Here is an 18,298-nt window from a genome sequence, read left to right on the forward strand (position 1 = left end):
TTCCCCATTAGATTGAGTGGTAATACCACTGGAATCTGATCATTTACATGAAATACAAACATTTGGGATGTAGGAATATAAGCAATTACTTCCAGTAAAAATACCTCAGACCAAACCTTCTTTAGATCAATGTTTCTGAAAATCTGTCATCTAAGGATATTTCTGCATGATAGAAAACTCTATAAACCACTTAATTCACCATGCTCTGAGCTATCTTACATACACCAGAAGAAAGGAGAAGAGTTCTGCTATGAGTGAGATAACATGATCATGGTATTTTACATGGAATGTAAATGAATTATTTATTCTAGATTAATAAAGACCCTGTCATCAAAATCACTAATAATATGAGACTTACTGTGGACTACCAGGAGGTGGTTATTCTCATCTTGTTTGCTCTTACAACTTCTAGATGAACTAGTTGGATAAAATACCTATTCTAGTTCAAAGTATAATACAAAATTATTATTACTTTTTCTGCCAGGCCTCAGTAACTACTCTAGTGACTGTTCTGTTTTCCACAAAACTAAATGATGGAAAAGTCTGGTTTATTTTCTCTTTGTTCTGAAATCTAGAGTACCGTTGACACATAGCTTACAAACATTCTTCTGAAGACTGAGAAGATTAAATTATTTTTATATCACCTAAGTACTACCCTGTTTTGAAGATTTCTTGAGAAAAGTGTGGCACATATACAAAATTACATTCTTCATTTTTATCTGTATTTGAATATTTTCCTTAAAAGTTAGTGGAAAGGAAAGTAGTCAGTTTTTGCACTCAATAAACAAGAAGGATGTTGTAGAAAGTTTTTATCTGGGATGTTTTTAAGTCATTTAGAGAATGTTTTCTAGTATCAAGTGCTTTTTGAAATTATTGGCAGAATCCTCTTAACTTACTTTAACATTAAGTGGTTGAATAGATGAAAAGTTTAATTGTCTACATAAAAGAAAGCACCACGGTTTTTGCATCATTGCATAAATCTAAGACATTGTGCATGCATAAAAAGGATGAGACAAAGCTGAATGTTAAATGCAAATATCAAGGAAAGTTTGTCTGCGTATTTGACAGTGAGCATAATGGGGTGTGGTTCCACAGGGAGAGAACACTAAATATTTACATCCCAGGACATGTTTGTATGGTAAATCTTCTTGTCTTAGATTACTCTCCCAGCTAACACTTCCCCCCTCTGCCCTTTTTAAAAAAATGCACCCCCTTCTTACACTTGGATTTTCTTCCTTAATACTATGGGGGAGGAACAAACTTTCCTCTATCCTCAAGGTTCTGTATGCTGGTCTAATAATCACATAGACATGAGACAGGCTAACAAGAGAAAATAACCAGATTTAGTACATACATATGATGGGAACCCCACATACATGAGAGAGTCAGAGAACCCCATATGCAGGAGAGGTTCTGAGACTGAAAGGGAACATGGGTATATATGACATTCTGAGCTAGGGGTGAGGTAATGCCCCTTGGGGCTTCAGAAAGTCACTGCAGGGAGAACACATGTTCAGTAAGTAGTAGTTTGCCCTGCCATATAGATAGGTAAAAAGTCATTTCTGCTGATAACTCTTATTGCAAGCCAGGCTCCTAATGTTAAATTCTTTTAGACAGTCAAGGAGGGAGCAGAAGTTTCTCTCCAGCCCATAGGGTCTCAGTTGCCCCTAGCTTAAAATAATGTGCACAACTGAGGCACATCTTGGGGTGGCTACTTCTGAATCTGCACAATTCCTTTTGAGGTCCTAAACCTTCTGGATCTAATCCTCTATCCTGACTCTCCCATCTCTTTCTGTGGTCTTCATGAATTCTTTGTTTATTGCATGGACCTTCAGGTGAATTCTCTTGGTTTACTGCAGTTAGTAAAACAAAATCACAGCCTCCCACCCTCATTGCTTTTTCCCACAAAGGTCATAGCTCCATCATTCTGCTATTTTGTTGGTATCCTTTCCCCATCATATCTCTGGAATTTTGGAACCAGAGCAATGTTGCATAGCCATGCAGAGTTACTACCCAATACAGATCCAGTCCTTTTCACAATTCATATCCTTTCTTTTTCAGACTTGAGAGTGGTGAAGGAAGTTATTGAGATTAGTGTGTGCTGTGAAGTCTGGGGTGATGTGCTTTCTTAGACCACTTGCCCTCAGGTTCTGACTTTTGCTTTTGTATTACCTCCTCACCACCTTGTTTCACTTTATAGGCAAAGGACCAAAAAGGTTTCTTGAACATTATATACTAAACATTAGGAAGAATGCATGGTTTAATAAAGGAACATTTTAAAAGCGTAGAGTTAAATTACAATGGAAATACATCACAGAAAATAATGGAATTTGAGCTGAATCTGGAGGGATGTGTTGAGTTTAGGAAAGTGAAGAGATTTTATTCAGGAGGACCTCTGGAACAAACGTGAGAAAGAACAAGGGAAGCATAAGTGTTGAGCTATACAAAGGGAAGTTGGTTGGTGTTAGGGGATTTGAGACAGTGAGTTAATTGGAAGGGTAGATTGACCAGCTTGAAGTGAGTTCTTAGTGCTGGGCATAGTTGCTTGATAATTTCTTGAGTCATCTACTTATTTAACAAATGACTTCCCACAGCTCATAGGATTAAATCCAAGCTTCTTAACTGGCATGTAAGGTCTTCTTCTATATATGTTAAAATTCACGACCTCAATGCTATGTACCCTAAACTTCTTCCAGTAATATTGAGCACTTTCCTAATTTCCCAGAATGTTGCACTCTCTCAAATCTCCACTAAAGGTTCTATACCATATTTTGTGTTGTACATGTCTGAGTACATGTCTGTTTTCTCATTCAACTGGAGCTTCCTGAGAACAAGGAAGGAGAATTTCATTCTCCTTCACATCCATATCACATCATAGAGTACCCATCTAATATGTAGCAAATGCTTAACAAATATGTAATGAATAAAATATTGATTGAATACTTAATTTACATCAGTGTAGTTGTACTTTAAGAGAGACATCTAAAAGCATTGCAATTGATACATTGAAAATGGGAGATAGATCAGTTATAGGTATTTTTTGAAGTAGCTCATTTGTTTAAAAAAACCCCAAATAAATAGTAGAGGGGAGATTCCTAGAAAACCAGTAAAGAATAAAGGTTAGGACTTAATGACTAGCTACTAGGAGCACTAGAGAATGAAGAGTTAAAACATAACAAAGATTTAAGGTTACTTTCAGATAAACATGTTTTGTTTTTTGTTTTTTTTAAGTCAGATCTCCTGGTATTAGCATTTGCCTCACCCTACCTCTGCTCTGAAGATGAACACTTTGTTCCAGTTCAGTGTTGTGGAGCTAAGCTCAAGATTCATACGGTTCTGATTTTCATATATGATCAGGAATTAAGACATAGAATATAAATAGTTCAACCATGCTGACACCAATTTTCTATCAAGGGAAGGTGTGCAGTGCATAGACTTTTGAATATGTAAAGCGTGTTTCTGTTTCTGGGAACTACAACTTGAAGTGCTATACCAGGCAGGTGCACTGGGGTGCGCTACTATGTATCAGAGCCTAGCTGCATCACAGCTCTCAACTTTAAAACTCCAGAGAATTTGATGAGAGAGGGATCCACAAGAACATGACAAATGATGAGAGTTCAAACCTTAAGAGAAAAATGGGCTTATTGGTAAGAGACCTTTCTTTTTCTTTATTTACTGTTGTTACTTATTCATTAAAATAGCCAGCCTATTGTTTTCATGTGTGGCTGTGAAGCGGTGTACAAAAATCAATTTTATATGTATTGTAGAATTCAGGAGACATATTGGTAACCATGCAAAAATCATAGGAAGCATATATAAAGCTTAAATTTTAAATAATCATGAAGGAAATTTTACTTTATCTCAGACTGTGGTATAGCTTTCCTTATGCAGCTTAAATGTAATACAGGTTTAGAAATACATATATATATATATATATATATATATATATATATATATATATATATTTTAAAAGTTAAAATAAAGGATAGAGTGACTTGTGTAGATACATAATTTCACTCAGTTACCAGAAGGTGGCACACCAGATTCTTCTTAAATACACAAAAGAAAGGAATAATATTAATAGGAATATAAAATAAGCTGTATTTAAAGATACGTCAATGTATTTTTAAGCAAAAAATATATAATTGTTATTTGCTTGGTGAGGCTTATTGTTAAAACATGACAAATACTAATTTAACCTATTGTAGCTTTTTATGATTAAAAAATAATAATTTTTATGTGTATAGCATTATTAGACTTTGAAATACTATTATTATGAAGGAGATGCTGTTTTGAATTTACAGTTTTAAAAAAGAAATAAAATACTTGCTACCTACCTTTTGCATAAAAAAATCATTAGATTTGAGGATATTGTATAAGTTCCCTGCCAAGGTCTTTCTAAAGATACTATTAGGCTATGACTTTGATTTAGTTGTGCCTTTAATAATGCAATAGTGCTTTGTGAGATGACCCAGAAAAAAGCCAAAACTATTTATTTTTAAGACAAAGTTAGAATAGGGTAATGTTGATCTTTTATAAGCTAAAAACAACACAAATGAAGTAAATGTAAATAAATTCAATTTTGTGTTAGAGCTTCTTAAACACCTGACAGCTTACTTTAATTTTTAAAGAGGGTTGAATGCATACACTGCAATGCTTCTGTAGTAGTCCCTATTTTTAAAACTGCATTCCTGAGGCAGTACCAGAGTATGCTCACTGTTGCCTTTTGTATTAGCCCAAAGGAGGTAGACATGTAACAGAACTTCATAAGAACAAAATCTTCTGTTTGGAGACAGTACATCTATTTATATGTTTTTATTAATTACAACCTGCATGAAAATAAAAAAATTGGTAGTGAATGAATCTAGGAGAACATTAACTATCTGTTCTCTGAAAGCTTGTGATGTGTATTATTTGTGTTCAGGAAAAACAATGTATCAGCAAAGAACTGAACTTCAGACTTACAAAGCTAGAAAATGACAAAGCATTCCAAGGCTCAGTATATATTTACTGGAAAAGTGTTCCTTTGTGTCCATATTTGGCTAGTATAGTCTTTTAGATCAGTTGCCAATAAATGTTATATTTAATGTCAGTCTTTATTGCGGACTTTGTAAAACATTAAGAGAGTTTCTAAAAACAAATAGAATCTTACGGCTTTCTAGTTAAGTTTTTTTAAATGTTAATTTAGATATTTTTAAAAGATTCTGTGTGGTCTTAACTGTTCGGGATTTGTAAACATGACTTATTAATTTACAGCTAAAATATTTGCAGAGTATGTTTTGAAAAATGTAAACAAAATACGATAAAGCCACAATTAACCAGATTTTTTTTTTTTTTTTGCACTCCACTTTCAGGAGACGGAGGCAATTGTCTTTAAAACAAGCCGATTTCAAGGACATATTCAAAAAATCAACTTCAGGGTATGTCCAAGGGTCTGCATTTTCCTTTACTTTTTTGTCAGTGAGAATTTAGTTTCACAAAAAAGACCCTGAGATACCAGATGACATTGAATCATGGAGAAAACTTACAATAATGTCTAGGGCACTATGTTTATTAAGACAAAAAATGATAAATTACTCTGTTAAAAAGCACCACGTGTCATTGTATTATTCTTTGTATTTACCAATGTGCTTTCACAAATGCAACGTCATCTGGTTTTCATAACATTGCTGGGAGTCTGGCAAGGAAAGTGGCAGCTTCCCTATTTTAGGGATGAGGGAAAACAATACAGGAAGTCACAAAGCTAGTTAGTGGCAGAGCAATAGCCAGATCTAGCTCTCCCCTCTTCTGCATCATTCCTCATTGAAAAAGTTTGAAAAAAGTTTTTAACTTTTCAGTCTATATTGTACATCAATATAATTGTTAATACTTTTGTCTCCTAATTGCTGTACTTCTCAATTTTGCACTTTGTACCTATCTGTCTGCTTCTGTGCCTGTCAGCCAGATGGAGACCTTGCTTTCAGACTCCCGGATCTTGAAGGATCTGGAGTATGGGAAGGCAAGATAATGGCTGTGGACAGTGCAGATTGACAACTACTGGTGAGCAACCAATGCTGATATGTTGAGGAAGGCCACGGACTGAGAGCAAAAACAGTCTCGCTATAGCTGGGGTTATCGTGAGGTGGGTTAATGACTTTGACTTTAAAGCAGTGTTTCCCCAAGTTTAATAGAGTAGGCATGAAAATCAGTTGGAACACTTTTTTTTAAAATCGGCCCCACCTCCAGACTTATACAGACTTCTACATTTTAAATATTCATACTACATGATTTTTTTAAAATTTTATTTATTTTTAGAGAGAGGGGAAAGGAGGGGGAAAAGGAGGGAGAAAAACATCGATGTGTGAGAGAAGCAGCAATCGATTGTCTCTCACAGGACCCACAATCCAGGCATGTGCCCTGACCGGGAATCGAACCAGTGCCCTTTTGGCTTACAGACTGACACTCAACTCACTGAGCCACACAAACCAGTGCCCCATATGAGTCTTATGCATACTTTAGTTTGAGAGTATCTACCTTCAAGGTATAAGATGTTTCTCTTGGTATATGAATTGGAGTGTAAAGAAAAGAGCCACTTTTCTCTCAATAGCATCCATATTCCTTGTCAAAACATATGGGGGCAGGAGTCAGGACAGGGTGAGGAATGACAGATATTACTTGTACATTGCTATATCTACACCTGTGGTATACTGCAAAGCTATTGTGCATTATGCTGACTATGAGGTATTTTTAAAAAGCCTGTGTCCATTTTAGTCTTGAAGAAGGTAAGAGGGATAAAGATTTCTACCAAAAGGTGAAAAATAAACAAGTTGTGATATTTTGAGTTAATCTATCCCAGATTTAATTTTTTAAGTTTATTCCTAAGTAATTTCTTTTATGTTGCAATTACAAAATGAGCCTCAAGAATATTATGTCAAGTGAAATAAGTCAAATAGAAAAAACAAAGAACTATATAATTTCACTCTCATTTGGGATATAAAACTTAAAGGAAACAATTAACAACAAAAACAAACAATGAAATGGCTAGAAAACTATGCTATCCAGGATTCTGTATAATTAAGGCTTACTGTAGTAATATATGTATGCTTACTTGTGTTTCATATGTGATTATGTAGTCGGCCTGATTATATTGTAAGGGATTTGCAGCCAGGAAGCATTGTATACTTGTAAAACATTTAGAAAAGTCATAATTTTTCAGCACTTACTGATGATTGAACTAATTCAGCATACACGTCTTCTCTACATGTTTTGGGCAAGGCACAGTGAGCTGATTGATTTTGGTTTTGTCAAGTTCAAGGAGTCTACTATCTTACACTGTCAGTAAAGCCTAATATATTGGAGGTCTGAGGTTAAACAAATGTGTTTTACTTGACAAATTCAAAAACATTGTTCTAATTAATCAATTTGTTAATGCTTGTTCCCTGTTTAGAGGATCAGTTTAAGCTTAATTCTGCTGCCTATTCACTCTTTTTGGAACACAATTTATGTTCTGTGCTTTACAAATCTGAATCTCAAAAATTGGTAATTCTGGAAATCCAAAAACATAGATATTCTCATTTACTGAACAAATAGTATCATAGGAATTTAAACAAAATGGCCAGATACTGTAGTGGAAGACACACAGAAAGGCTCAGCAGTGTCTCTGATTTAGATCAAGATGAATAATGAATGAATAAATATATGGTAGCTAAAGGGAAGGTATATTTTACTTAAGTGTTATATAGCTTCAGAATTCCAAGAGAAAAAACTATTTAACACATATATTTGATTTTGAAGACTTAAAGTGGCTGGTTCTGAACTTACTGGTTGAAGCAGATTTAAAAAGACAGTCAAGAAACCCAAATTTAAATTGCATCTAGCTTAAACCTAGGGTCAATCTAGAAGATGGACCGGATTTTTATTTCCTTGTATCAAAATCATGCTTACTTTAGTTAGTAATAGAACATGAAATAAAGGAAAAGAAATGATTCCCCCATTGGACAACCATTGCATCCAAGTAAGGAAGTTAGACATAACTCTGAAATAATGCTGTGATTAGTTTGTAACACATGGACACTTTATATAACTTGAGTTAATGATGTCTTAGAACATAGGTTATCATTGAATTGCTAAATGTTTTTCAGGCATAGCAATTTGAAATTGTATACTTTTTGGCTAGCTTCTATAATTGAGACTTACCACCATATATTTGACATATTTCAGTATAACTGTTTCTATACTCCCCTCTTCTTAAGGAAAAAATGTTATTTCTTAAAATCACCCAAGAGAAGAATTCTAAATGAGAAAATGAGAAGGATCTCAAAATAGTCATGAAAATAAAGGTATTGAACTGTTTGCTAAATCTCTTGGATACCACCATAGTAGGCAAACACTGTGACTGTACACCTTTATGAAAACTGTTGAGCCCTGTGTTATGGCATTGTGTCACAGGGTTCAAGTTTGAAGCTGAGTCACCTTTGGAGTTTAAGATTTTTTTTATCCATTATATAGTTGAAACCTTTTATTTTTAGTCAACAATAGTTTCTACAGGAAATATAAAATTTTCATGGGTAGGCTTGGCAAGTGGTAAAAACAAAATTAAAGCAATTGAATATTAAGAGACCCTTTCAATGGAAACTTTAAATAGTGTTGTATAATCTTAATGAGTTATTAGGATTAGCTTTCCATGAAAGTGTTTGCTTCTGATTAGCAAAACATTATTGTGATTGCTCTATAAGTATTTGAAACCAAGATTTACAAATACTCAGAGGGAGAAAGAGACAGGACAACTAGGTAATCTTCTAGATCTCCTTTGTAGTTATAAGATTTGTGGTGCAGATTTGAATGTTATAATTCCTCTTTGGGTGAGATGGTAATAAATATGATTTTTAAAAATAATAGCATTATTTTATTTTACTTAGGTATTGAGGAAAATGTCATATATTATTCTAAAGGTCTTTTGGTAACTCCAATTTTTATGCAAGTGTAGGTATTTCTGAAAGAATGTAGAATATATCAAATGATTACTTTCTTTAAATGGCATGTCTTTTGAGATTTTGTATGTGATGTGCTTATTACTAAAACATTTTTCAACCATTATAGATAAAGATTATTAGAAGTTATTTACTCATAACAAAATAGCTCGAATTTACAAAAATTACAATTGTCATATTGTTCACTACATTGTCTTCATACAACTTCTGTAGTTTTGCTTCTATATCTGATGCCACCAAAATTAAAATAAAGTCATGAAACTATTTGAAAAGCTTTATATGAATGTATTTGTAATTTAGTAGAGCTATATTCTTAACTTTTCTTTCAGTAATACTGTACATCTTACATAGCTTTTTATTTTAATAAGTTTGCAGGTTTAATGTACAAACATTTCAGAAAATCTAACAATCGTTTGCACATTTTATTTTAAGCAGATATTTAGGAAGTTGCTGAAAGAGAAGAGATTTTTCATTAGAGCAATCCATTATCACCATAGTGATGCATTTATTTCATTAAGAAAGAGTGTGTTCTGGTTGATTTTTGTCAATACATATTTATTTTTAACAAGTTAATGTGTATATTTTTTCATATTAAAGATTTATAGCCTAAAATTGTCAAATTAACAGATGAATATTTCTTTTACCAGAACCCTGCTTTTAGTAATAGCAGAATCAATAACAACATTTAAAAAACCTTCCATGATATACCCTATCTTCAACATAATTCTTAATGAATCACTCCTCTGCTTATAAACTTCTTTTTCAATTTACTCGAAAAGTATTTATTACTTACTTTCCAATGTGCCAGGAATAGTGCTCAATAGGAAGATAGATTCAGGGATTCCTTCTGGAAGGAGGAGCAAGAATTTGGGGAGGGCATTTCAAGCAGATGAAGTAGTGTAACTGGAGTATAGGGTGTGGTAACAGTATAGCCTCTTATTGAAGCACTGGATACATTACCCCTATTTGATCATGATAAACTCTGTAAGTTGCATTAGTCATTTTAACAAGGGTCATGAAAATTCAGGTTTATAAATAGTTTACATTGAAAAGTCACTGCTTTCTGTTGCTACTCCTAACACAAACACACACTTTGGTTTGGAGTTTAAAGCATTTTTTAAATAAATGGGAATACTTAAGTACTGATTTGTAAAAGAGGGAACCCTAGTACACTGTTGGTGGGAATGCAGACTGGCACAGCCACTGTGGAAAACAGTGTGGAATTTCCTCAAAAAGATAAAAGTGGAACTGCCTTTTGATCCAGTGATTCCCCTGCTGGGACTATACCCTAAGAATCCCAAAACACCAAATTCAAAAGAACCTATGCACCCCAATGTTCATAGCAGCACAATTTACAATAGCCAAGTGTTGGAAGCAACCTAAGTGCCCATCAGTAAATGAGTGAATCAAAAAACTATGGTACATTTACACAATGGAATACTATGCAGCAGAAAGAAAAAAAGAAGTACTAAACTTGGCGACAGCATGGATGGAACTGGAGAGCATTATGCTAAGTGAAATAAGCCAGGGGGCAAAAGACAAATACCATATGATCTCACCTATAAGCGGAACCTACTCAACAAAACAAACGAGCAAGGAAAATATAACCAGTAACACTGAAAGAAAAAAGAAAGCGACAGTAATGAGGGGGTAATGGGGAAAAGAAGGGGAAGTGTCAAGTCAAGGAACATGTATAAAGGAACATGGAGAAAGCCAAAGGGGATAGGATTGAGGGTGGGAGGTGGTGGTCGTTGGGGCAGGGGAAAGTGATTGTGGGAAAATAGTGACTAATGTATCTGAACAACAAAAAAAAGCCAATTCAGAGAAAGGCTCAGGGAAAAATATAGGAATTGATTTTGTTTATGCATGTCAAAGATGTAGGAAGAATTACTTGGGTATATGGATTTGGGAATCATATATAAATGAAGCACTCAATGGTAGTCCCCCCACCACAAAAGCTGTAAGAAATATGGATACTACAGAAAACAAAAGGATGAAGGAAGGGCAAAAACTTCTGAATTTTCCATTCATTGCTAATCTTTTTTTCAGCTGTAATGAGAGAGTAAGGGCAGTCAGAATTTGTAGGTCATTGAGTCCTCAGCAATGGAATCTTTCTTGTTATCTGCTCAGTCCTGTATTTTTGTCCTCCTACCCCAACTTCTATCTTAGTCCCATAACTTCATTCATTTGACTCCAAATATGAATGGTGCTACATAAATAGCAGGAGCCACTATCATTCTAGCTTTCCATTCTTCTTCCAGTCATTACCGTTTTTTTCCTTTGGTCCCATTATGTATTATTTCCTGTCTTATCAGCTTACCAGGTCTTACAATTGTTTTCCTATACCCCCTCAACACACACACACACACACACACACACACCCGACACACACACACGACAACTTAGTACCCTTCTTCTCCTTTGGAAATGTTAAAGATGGGAGAGTATATTACCCATGCCTCCATGGCATGAGGAATTCATGTTCATGAATATGTGCCTGCACAACAGTTGTGTATTTCTACTTGTTTGTATTGTGAAGAAGATCAGTACTATATTAATCCAAGGCATAGTCATAGTTACAATAGTTTATGTAAATCCTTTGTGCAGCTATAAGGATTCACACAGTTCTGTTAAGAAAATTGACATGTGAGAAGGTGGTTATAAAAAATGGAATGATGACTTTCTGATGTAGTTTTCTTTGAGAAATATCTGGGATTTTCCATTTTGGTTTTAGCAAGACTACATATCTGAATATCTAATAAAATTTTGAAAGTATTTAATCGATTTCCTGAAACAAATTAAAGATATACAAACACACACACAAGTATGTATAGCCATTCATGTGAACGGTTCTATTTTCTATAATAAGAAGCAGTAAATGTGTTAAGAATTTTGTTCTGTTGTCCAGAAGTTAATTTTTTATGTTCTTTAAAGTGTTTAACAGTCCTACTTGGTTGTGTCCAAATACTTTCACTGATTGGTAGAACATAAACAGAGCACACAATTTGGCATGACCTACAGTCTTCTCTGAGCAACACAAATAACATGGATATCCCAGATTAATCTGAAGAGATACTGTCAGGACTAAAGGGAAGATTACACAGTACCTGCTCATATAAACTGTGGTTAGTGCTATTAGGCTTTAGCTGTACCCACAATAGGAATAAACAAAACTTGCAAGAAAAAGGTAGGTCAGTTCTTAAAGAATATCAGGAGAATACAGAGAGATCAGATATACAACATATTAGTCAATTCCTTTAGTGCATAGGTGGCACTGGAGATAAATTGTAGTACTCCTTCAGCAAGTTAAATTTTCCTATAATGTAATTTAGAGATATTTACACTGAGAAGAAATAGACTACTAGATATATATTTGACTTTTTTCTCATACTATGACTGGCTTAATTTTTTTTTGTCTTTCTTTCTTTTTTTTCTTTCTTTCTTTATTTTTAAATACATTTGTCTCTGCCTACCACCCACACCTTTCCCTTGCCCCCTCCCTCCTTCCCTCCCTCAGCTCTTCCCCTTTGGTTTTGTCCATGAGTTCTTGCTATATGTTCCTTGATTTTCCCCTTCTCTTCCCTCTCCCTGCCCATCCCTCCCTCCTTCCCTCTTGTCTCTATTGATTTCTTTTCCTTTCAGTGTTGCTGGTCATATTTTCCTTGCATCCCTGACCATTCCTGAACACCTTCTGGAGTTAAGATTTTGGAAATAATCTCTCTTCACACTTTTTTATTTTTGGTGTTTCTCTCCCACTTCCATCTTTGAGTGTACACATAATTGTAGCAGTAACTAGCTTTCCATAGTTCCTGTTTCTTTAGACTACATTAAGACATTTATAGAATGTGGTTAACTTCATATAGAAACACACATCTTATGGAGGGTCTAATCAAGAAGGAGGAATAGTAGGAATTCTAGAGTGGGAGCTGTAGATAGGAGATGCACACTTGGTTTCTAGTTCCAGTTCTACTACTAGTTAGCAGTGTGATATCAGCAAGTTAACTTCTCTGGACTTCAGTTTTTTTCATCTATACCATGAGGGTACTGAGCAAGATGATTTGTAAGAGTTCTAAAAGTTATAAAAATCTTTCTACATTGGGAGCCAGGGAATTCTGTGTTGAAAGATTTGGCCAAGAATGTCTATTTTGTGGCCTTGGCCAAGTCCTGGCATTGTCCTTTGTTTATTGCATCTCTGAAATATGCATTTCACAGGTATTTTAAGTGATTAGTTAACATTCATAAAATGCTTTGAAGAGCTTTTTTGTATGTTGTATTTCTATCCTGTTTTATGCAGTTGTCCATAATAGAAACCAAGTGTTCCGTAAATTAAATCAGTGTTTCCTGAAATGTGAACAAGGGTTTTTGACATTTCACAGGCTAAATATTAAAGTAGTGGGACACTGACTCTATAAAATTATACTTAAAATATATGTTTAGTTATTTCTTCCTTTTACACTGGGGTGGAAACAATTTTAGTTCCAGAATGTAATGGTTGCTACTGGAGTCACTGTCAGAGTAGTAAAATTTGATTAATTTGGGCTCTGCTAATTTGTAATTCCAGTGATTTCACCTGACTGAAATTTATTTCTAAATAATGAGGAAGTGGTGTTAAACAAATTAACAGTATAAAGTATATTTCTACTTTTAAAGGAATTATTTTTGAAGCCTTTGGCATACTAGTTGTTTGCTTATGAGAGATAATTACAGATGACACCTAGCAATTTATTTTAAAAAACGGGCTGAATATGAGTAAATGCCATCATCAGATAAAATGCTTTTAGGGTTTGGGCGTCTTTAAGAGTGCTGAGGGTGGGATAGAGGAAAATAGTCTTATTTTATTTTCATTTTGAACAAATATTACAATTGTTATAGTGCCACAAAAATAGGTTCTAAACATTAAGTCTAAAAGAAATCTAGATTGAAAATTGTCATAGATGATTTAGTGGTATTGGCTGATATCTTTAGAGCCTAATGAGATTAGACAAAAATTATGTTGCTTTTTTTGATCAGTTGATCATTCACAGAAGATAATAAGTTGAGAAACTTTGCAATAAAGTGATCCTCACCTGTTTGTGAGGGTTGCTGTCTTGGAAATTTAGAAAACTCTAAACTCACCCTATTTCCCACTCATCAATGTTGAGTAGTCCTTGTAGATAAACTACTTGAACCCTTCACCCCAATGCTTTTATACATAAGTTTTGGGATGTTTGTTCTCAGGAAGAAGTTATATTTGCAATCACTGTTTTGTCATAAGCTGGAATGTGGTTGAATTTCCTTTCTAAAACACTGCCTCCTTGCTACAGACAGCTAATTTGTAACCATTTTACATTTGATATTTTTATTTTTATTTATTTATTTTTTATCCTCACTTGAGGACACGCTTATTTTTTTAATTAATTAATTTTTCCAAATACATTTGTCTCTGCCTACCTCCCACCACTTTCCCCTGCCGCCCACCCCCTCTCCCTCCCTCCCTCAACCCTTCCCCACTTTGGCTTTGTCAATAAGTCCTTGCTATATGTTCCTTGACTTTCCCCTTCCCTTACTTTTCCCCCACCCAATCCTCCCTCCTTCCCTCTTGTCTCTGTTGGTTTCTTTTGCTTTCAGTGTTACTGGTCTTGTTTTCCTTGCATCTTTGTTTTGTTGGTTAGGTTCCGCTTATAGGTGAGATCATATGGTATTTGTCTCTTGCCCCCTGGCTTATTTCACTTAGTATAATGCTCCCTACTTCCATCCATGCTGTTGTGAAGTGTAGTAGTTCTTTTTTTCTTTCTGCTGTGTAGTATTCCATTGTATAAATGCACCATAATTTTTTGATATTTTTAAATGTTTGAGAATGCTTTAGGTTTTTGGAATGGGACATTCCAAACGTGTGCACATGTGTGCGTTTCCTTCTTGAGGTTTCCAACAATTTGCTACTGCTGATTGTACCTGGAAACTTTTTGCTCCATAACTATTAAGAATTATTACACAAAGCCTTCTAATGTAAAAGATTCAGTCTGGTTTATTTGTATTAGTGGCAGTTTTTTTAACCTTTTAATTAAATATAAATATTTTCATCACCATGGTATGGATAAATACTCCTATGATTTCTTTGAAGATATAAGATGGTTTTGTGTGTGGGTACTAAAAAGAGTTGGAACTATAATTTAATCCTTTAAGATGTTTGACTACTTTTGGGGGGATTATATGTATATGGTAGATTGAATAAAAATTACTTGTGAGGTGGTGATGGCTGACATCTCTTTACTATTTAATAAAGTTTATGCATTACTGGTCAGTGTTTCAAAGTAATCTTTTAACCTCTCCATATATATATGAATGTGTATTTGTATATAAAGCATGTGTATACAGGGTGGGTAAAAGTAGGTTTATAGTTGTTTGTATGGAAAATAATACAATAATTAATATAACGTAATACTAGAATAAACTGTTTCATATACACACAACTGTAAACCTACTTTTGCCTCACCCTGTATAAGTTTGCGTTTCATAGGAAAATATTTTTTGCCTGAATATTGATGTGTATCTTAAAAGGAAGGTACTTGCGATTTACCTTAGCTGATTTCATTCTGTATTTCTGGTATATTAAAAATATATTTTGTAATTTTTAATAGCAGTATGTTTCTATAGAAACATTGATACATGATATTTGAACACAAATGAGAAAGCCTCTTAAGACTAAATCTCAATTTTTTAGAAACTAGTAATAATTGGGAAAGAGTGTCTGAAAGCCAACTACTTAAGCTGGAAGCACAAGTTTATTGTTTATATACAAACTTGAAAGTAGATATGAGCTCTTTGTCACTATAGTGATTTTTTAAAAGAGGTACTGGCTTTTGTTTTGATGGTAGTCTGCCTTTACTAAGCTTTCACTGATGAAGACAAATAATTCTGCTTTTAGGTAGAAGTGGAAAGGTGCTATGAAGCTAGATATTTAGTGATGGTGACTTGACTACACCAGAAGTAAAATTCATCAGCCTGAAAATAAAGAGTTCAACATAATACCAGTGGTTCTATTTTTTTCATCTTAGAATTGTGTAGAAAATTTGTGAGTTTGGTGCTTTTAACAAACCCTGGTAGGAGAGGGTATGGGGGATTAAATGGTAATGGAAAAAATACAATAAAAATGAACTATTAAAAAAAGAGTCACTTTCAGGGCACTTAGGATGCTATTTTCTGGCAGTATTTTAAAACAATATAGATAAATCCTGTATTTTCCATTGCTTTCATGAAATACCTCAAGCTGCCTTTAACCGCAGCTTTAATTTTTTTAACCTCCTTGTCAGTCAGTAACCCCTAGAGGTTACTAGACCCGTGGCTGAGCCTTGAAATGGTCCCTGCCGGACACCTGCTCAGCCAGCAGCATTAGTCTCTTCTCTAGGCAATTTGTGAGCTGTTTGGGGGTGGGGGAGGAGTGAGGGGTGAAGGGGAGGGGAAAGGGGGAAGGAAGGGGAGGGCAGCACTGAATTAGATTGTTGATAGCGTCCCTCTGAGGACTGCTATTAAGAGCACGCTACTCTGTATTTCTCTGCTGCAGAAGCCAGAGTGATATTCGTGTTACCACAGCATGTTGTAAATGTATGAGATTTTGCTCATCTCGGCTTGGAAATAAAAATAGGGAAAGGAGAGCAACTTGAATCAGAAGCTACTAGAAGGACGTGCAGAGTTCTGCAGCAGTTTATATTTGTTCTTACATTTTTCCTTTTTCTAACTGGAGAGCAAAGAGACTGACATTTTTTAAATGGGCTTTTCCCATAATGGCATTCTTGTATTGTGTGGCCAGAGCTTGCACAGGAGGAAAGCAGGCTGCCGAATTTAGTCACTGATCTCTATTAGCTGTGGCCTAAGGCTATGCTGAGGTTTATATCCCATTTGTATTGTTGCAGCTCAAAAGAAGAATGTTCAGAGGATGACAAGTGTATTCTGAGTAGGTATGTTGTTTCATTTTCATATGAAACCCATCTATTTTTTTTCCTGCTACTATTGGTCAGAAATCAGGTTAATAGGTGCAGAATGTAGTACAGTGCTGCAGTATCCCTGTTAAGGTAGAACAATGGTAATGCAAGCTTAAAATCATACAGGAAAAAAAAATACAAAACCCTAGTTGCTTTTATTAAATAAAGCTGCATTGTGTGGTATGCACAGTGCAGCCTTAAAAAAATATACTGCAGTCAACGCTTTCCTAACGAGGTGGCACTATTGTTGAGTTAGAACGATAGAATCATCATATTGCTTTAGGGGACAGGAGGATTCAAAGGAGGAACCTCGCAGCCCTATTTTACAGATTGGAAGCATCGGTTTAAGGGCACTGGCAGAATCATTTGCTTGTTCTCCGCGGCAGCTACTGCTGTGTCAGTACAGTGTGGAATGGAAGTCCTAGTTGGTAGTGTGTTATGGAAACGCTGTTTACTGTTATTGTAGTACCGTGGTGACAACATGCCATTGAAATGGAAAACGAGCTCTCCTGCTATCTGGAAATTCCCAGTTCCTGTGCTTAAAACATCCAGGTCAACTCCACTTTCTCCAGCATACATGTAAGTGAGAGAAAATAGGATATTAAGTGGGATTTCATTCATGAATCAACCTTGTGGCAAAAGGGGATAAAAATCCCAAACAGCAACATCCAAAAATGCACAAGATTAAAAACCTTGAGCTTGCTTACATTTACATATATTGGCATGTCCACATTTTACCTTTATTTTGTTTTCTCAGGAGTTTGTTTATTTTTATTTAAAGTGTCTTATGGTAATCTAATTACTAATATGAAAGTCTAGATGTATACATAAGGAATTGCATAAGGATAAACTTTAATCTTTTATACTGGTTAGGTTTTTCTGAATTTTCATATATGTGAAGTACTTAAGATGACTTCTTTTGTGCAACGGCACAAAAAACTGCTGATGCTTGTTGTTGTGTTGTGTGAAATATGGAAATGCTTTCTATAATTTTTTGATGAATTTGAAACATTCAGAGTTAACACATTGATAAGAAAAATAATCTTTAATCAAGATTTATACTTGAGTTGTATATGAATATTAATAAGTTTGATATATCTTTCTCAGTTTTATAATTCTGGTTCTAAAGTGTAAGTTTGAATTGGTATAATTTATAGTTGTATGAATAGTTATTTATATACATGGAGTTGAAAAGTATATTATACAAATGCCTATTTTAGACATTTATTTTAAGTAAATATACACTGAAATATATTGGGAACTCTTTATAGAATTTTTGAAAATCTTATTTTTTTAATTTGTAGTATGGCTTTAAAAACAAAATCCAGGTGACATAATAAAATATTCTTTTAAAGTATTGTCTGAGATCCT

The 18,298-nt window shown here is 34.5% G+C and overlaps 1 protein-coding gene across 1 annotated transcript in view; it reads left to right on the forward strand.

The window, feature by feature from the left end:
• The first annotated feature begins 3,606 nt into the window (after window positions 1-3,606).
• Window positions 3,607-18,298, forward strand: part of KLHL13 (kelch like family member 13) — a 110,765-nt gene continuing 96,073 nt past the window's right edge. Inside the window, exons 1-2 of the mRNA XM_054580331.1 lie at window positions 3,607-3,647; window positions 5,355-5,420. Of these exons, the coding sequence (XP_054436306.1) occupies window positions 3,607-3,647; window positions 5,355-5,420 (107 nt within the window). The remainder of the gene's footprint in view (window positions 3,648-5,354; window positions 5,421-18,298) is intronic.

Source organism: Pteronotus mesoamericanus, unplaced genomic scaffold, assembly GCF_021234165.1.
Source record: "Pteronotus mesoamericanus isolate MK-2021 breed Mesoamerican mustached bat unplaced genomic scaffold, CSHL_Meso_final contig_57, whole genome shotgun sequence".
NCBI lineage: Eukaryota > Metazoa > Chordata > Mammalia > Chiroptera > Mormoopidae > Pteronotus > Pteronotus mesoamericanus.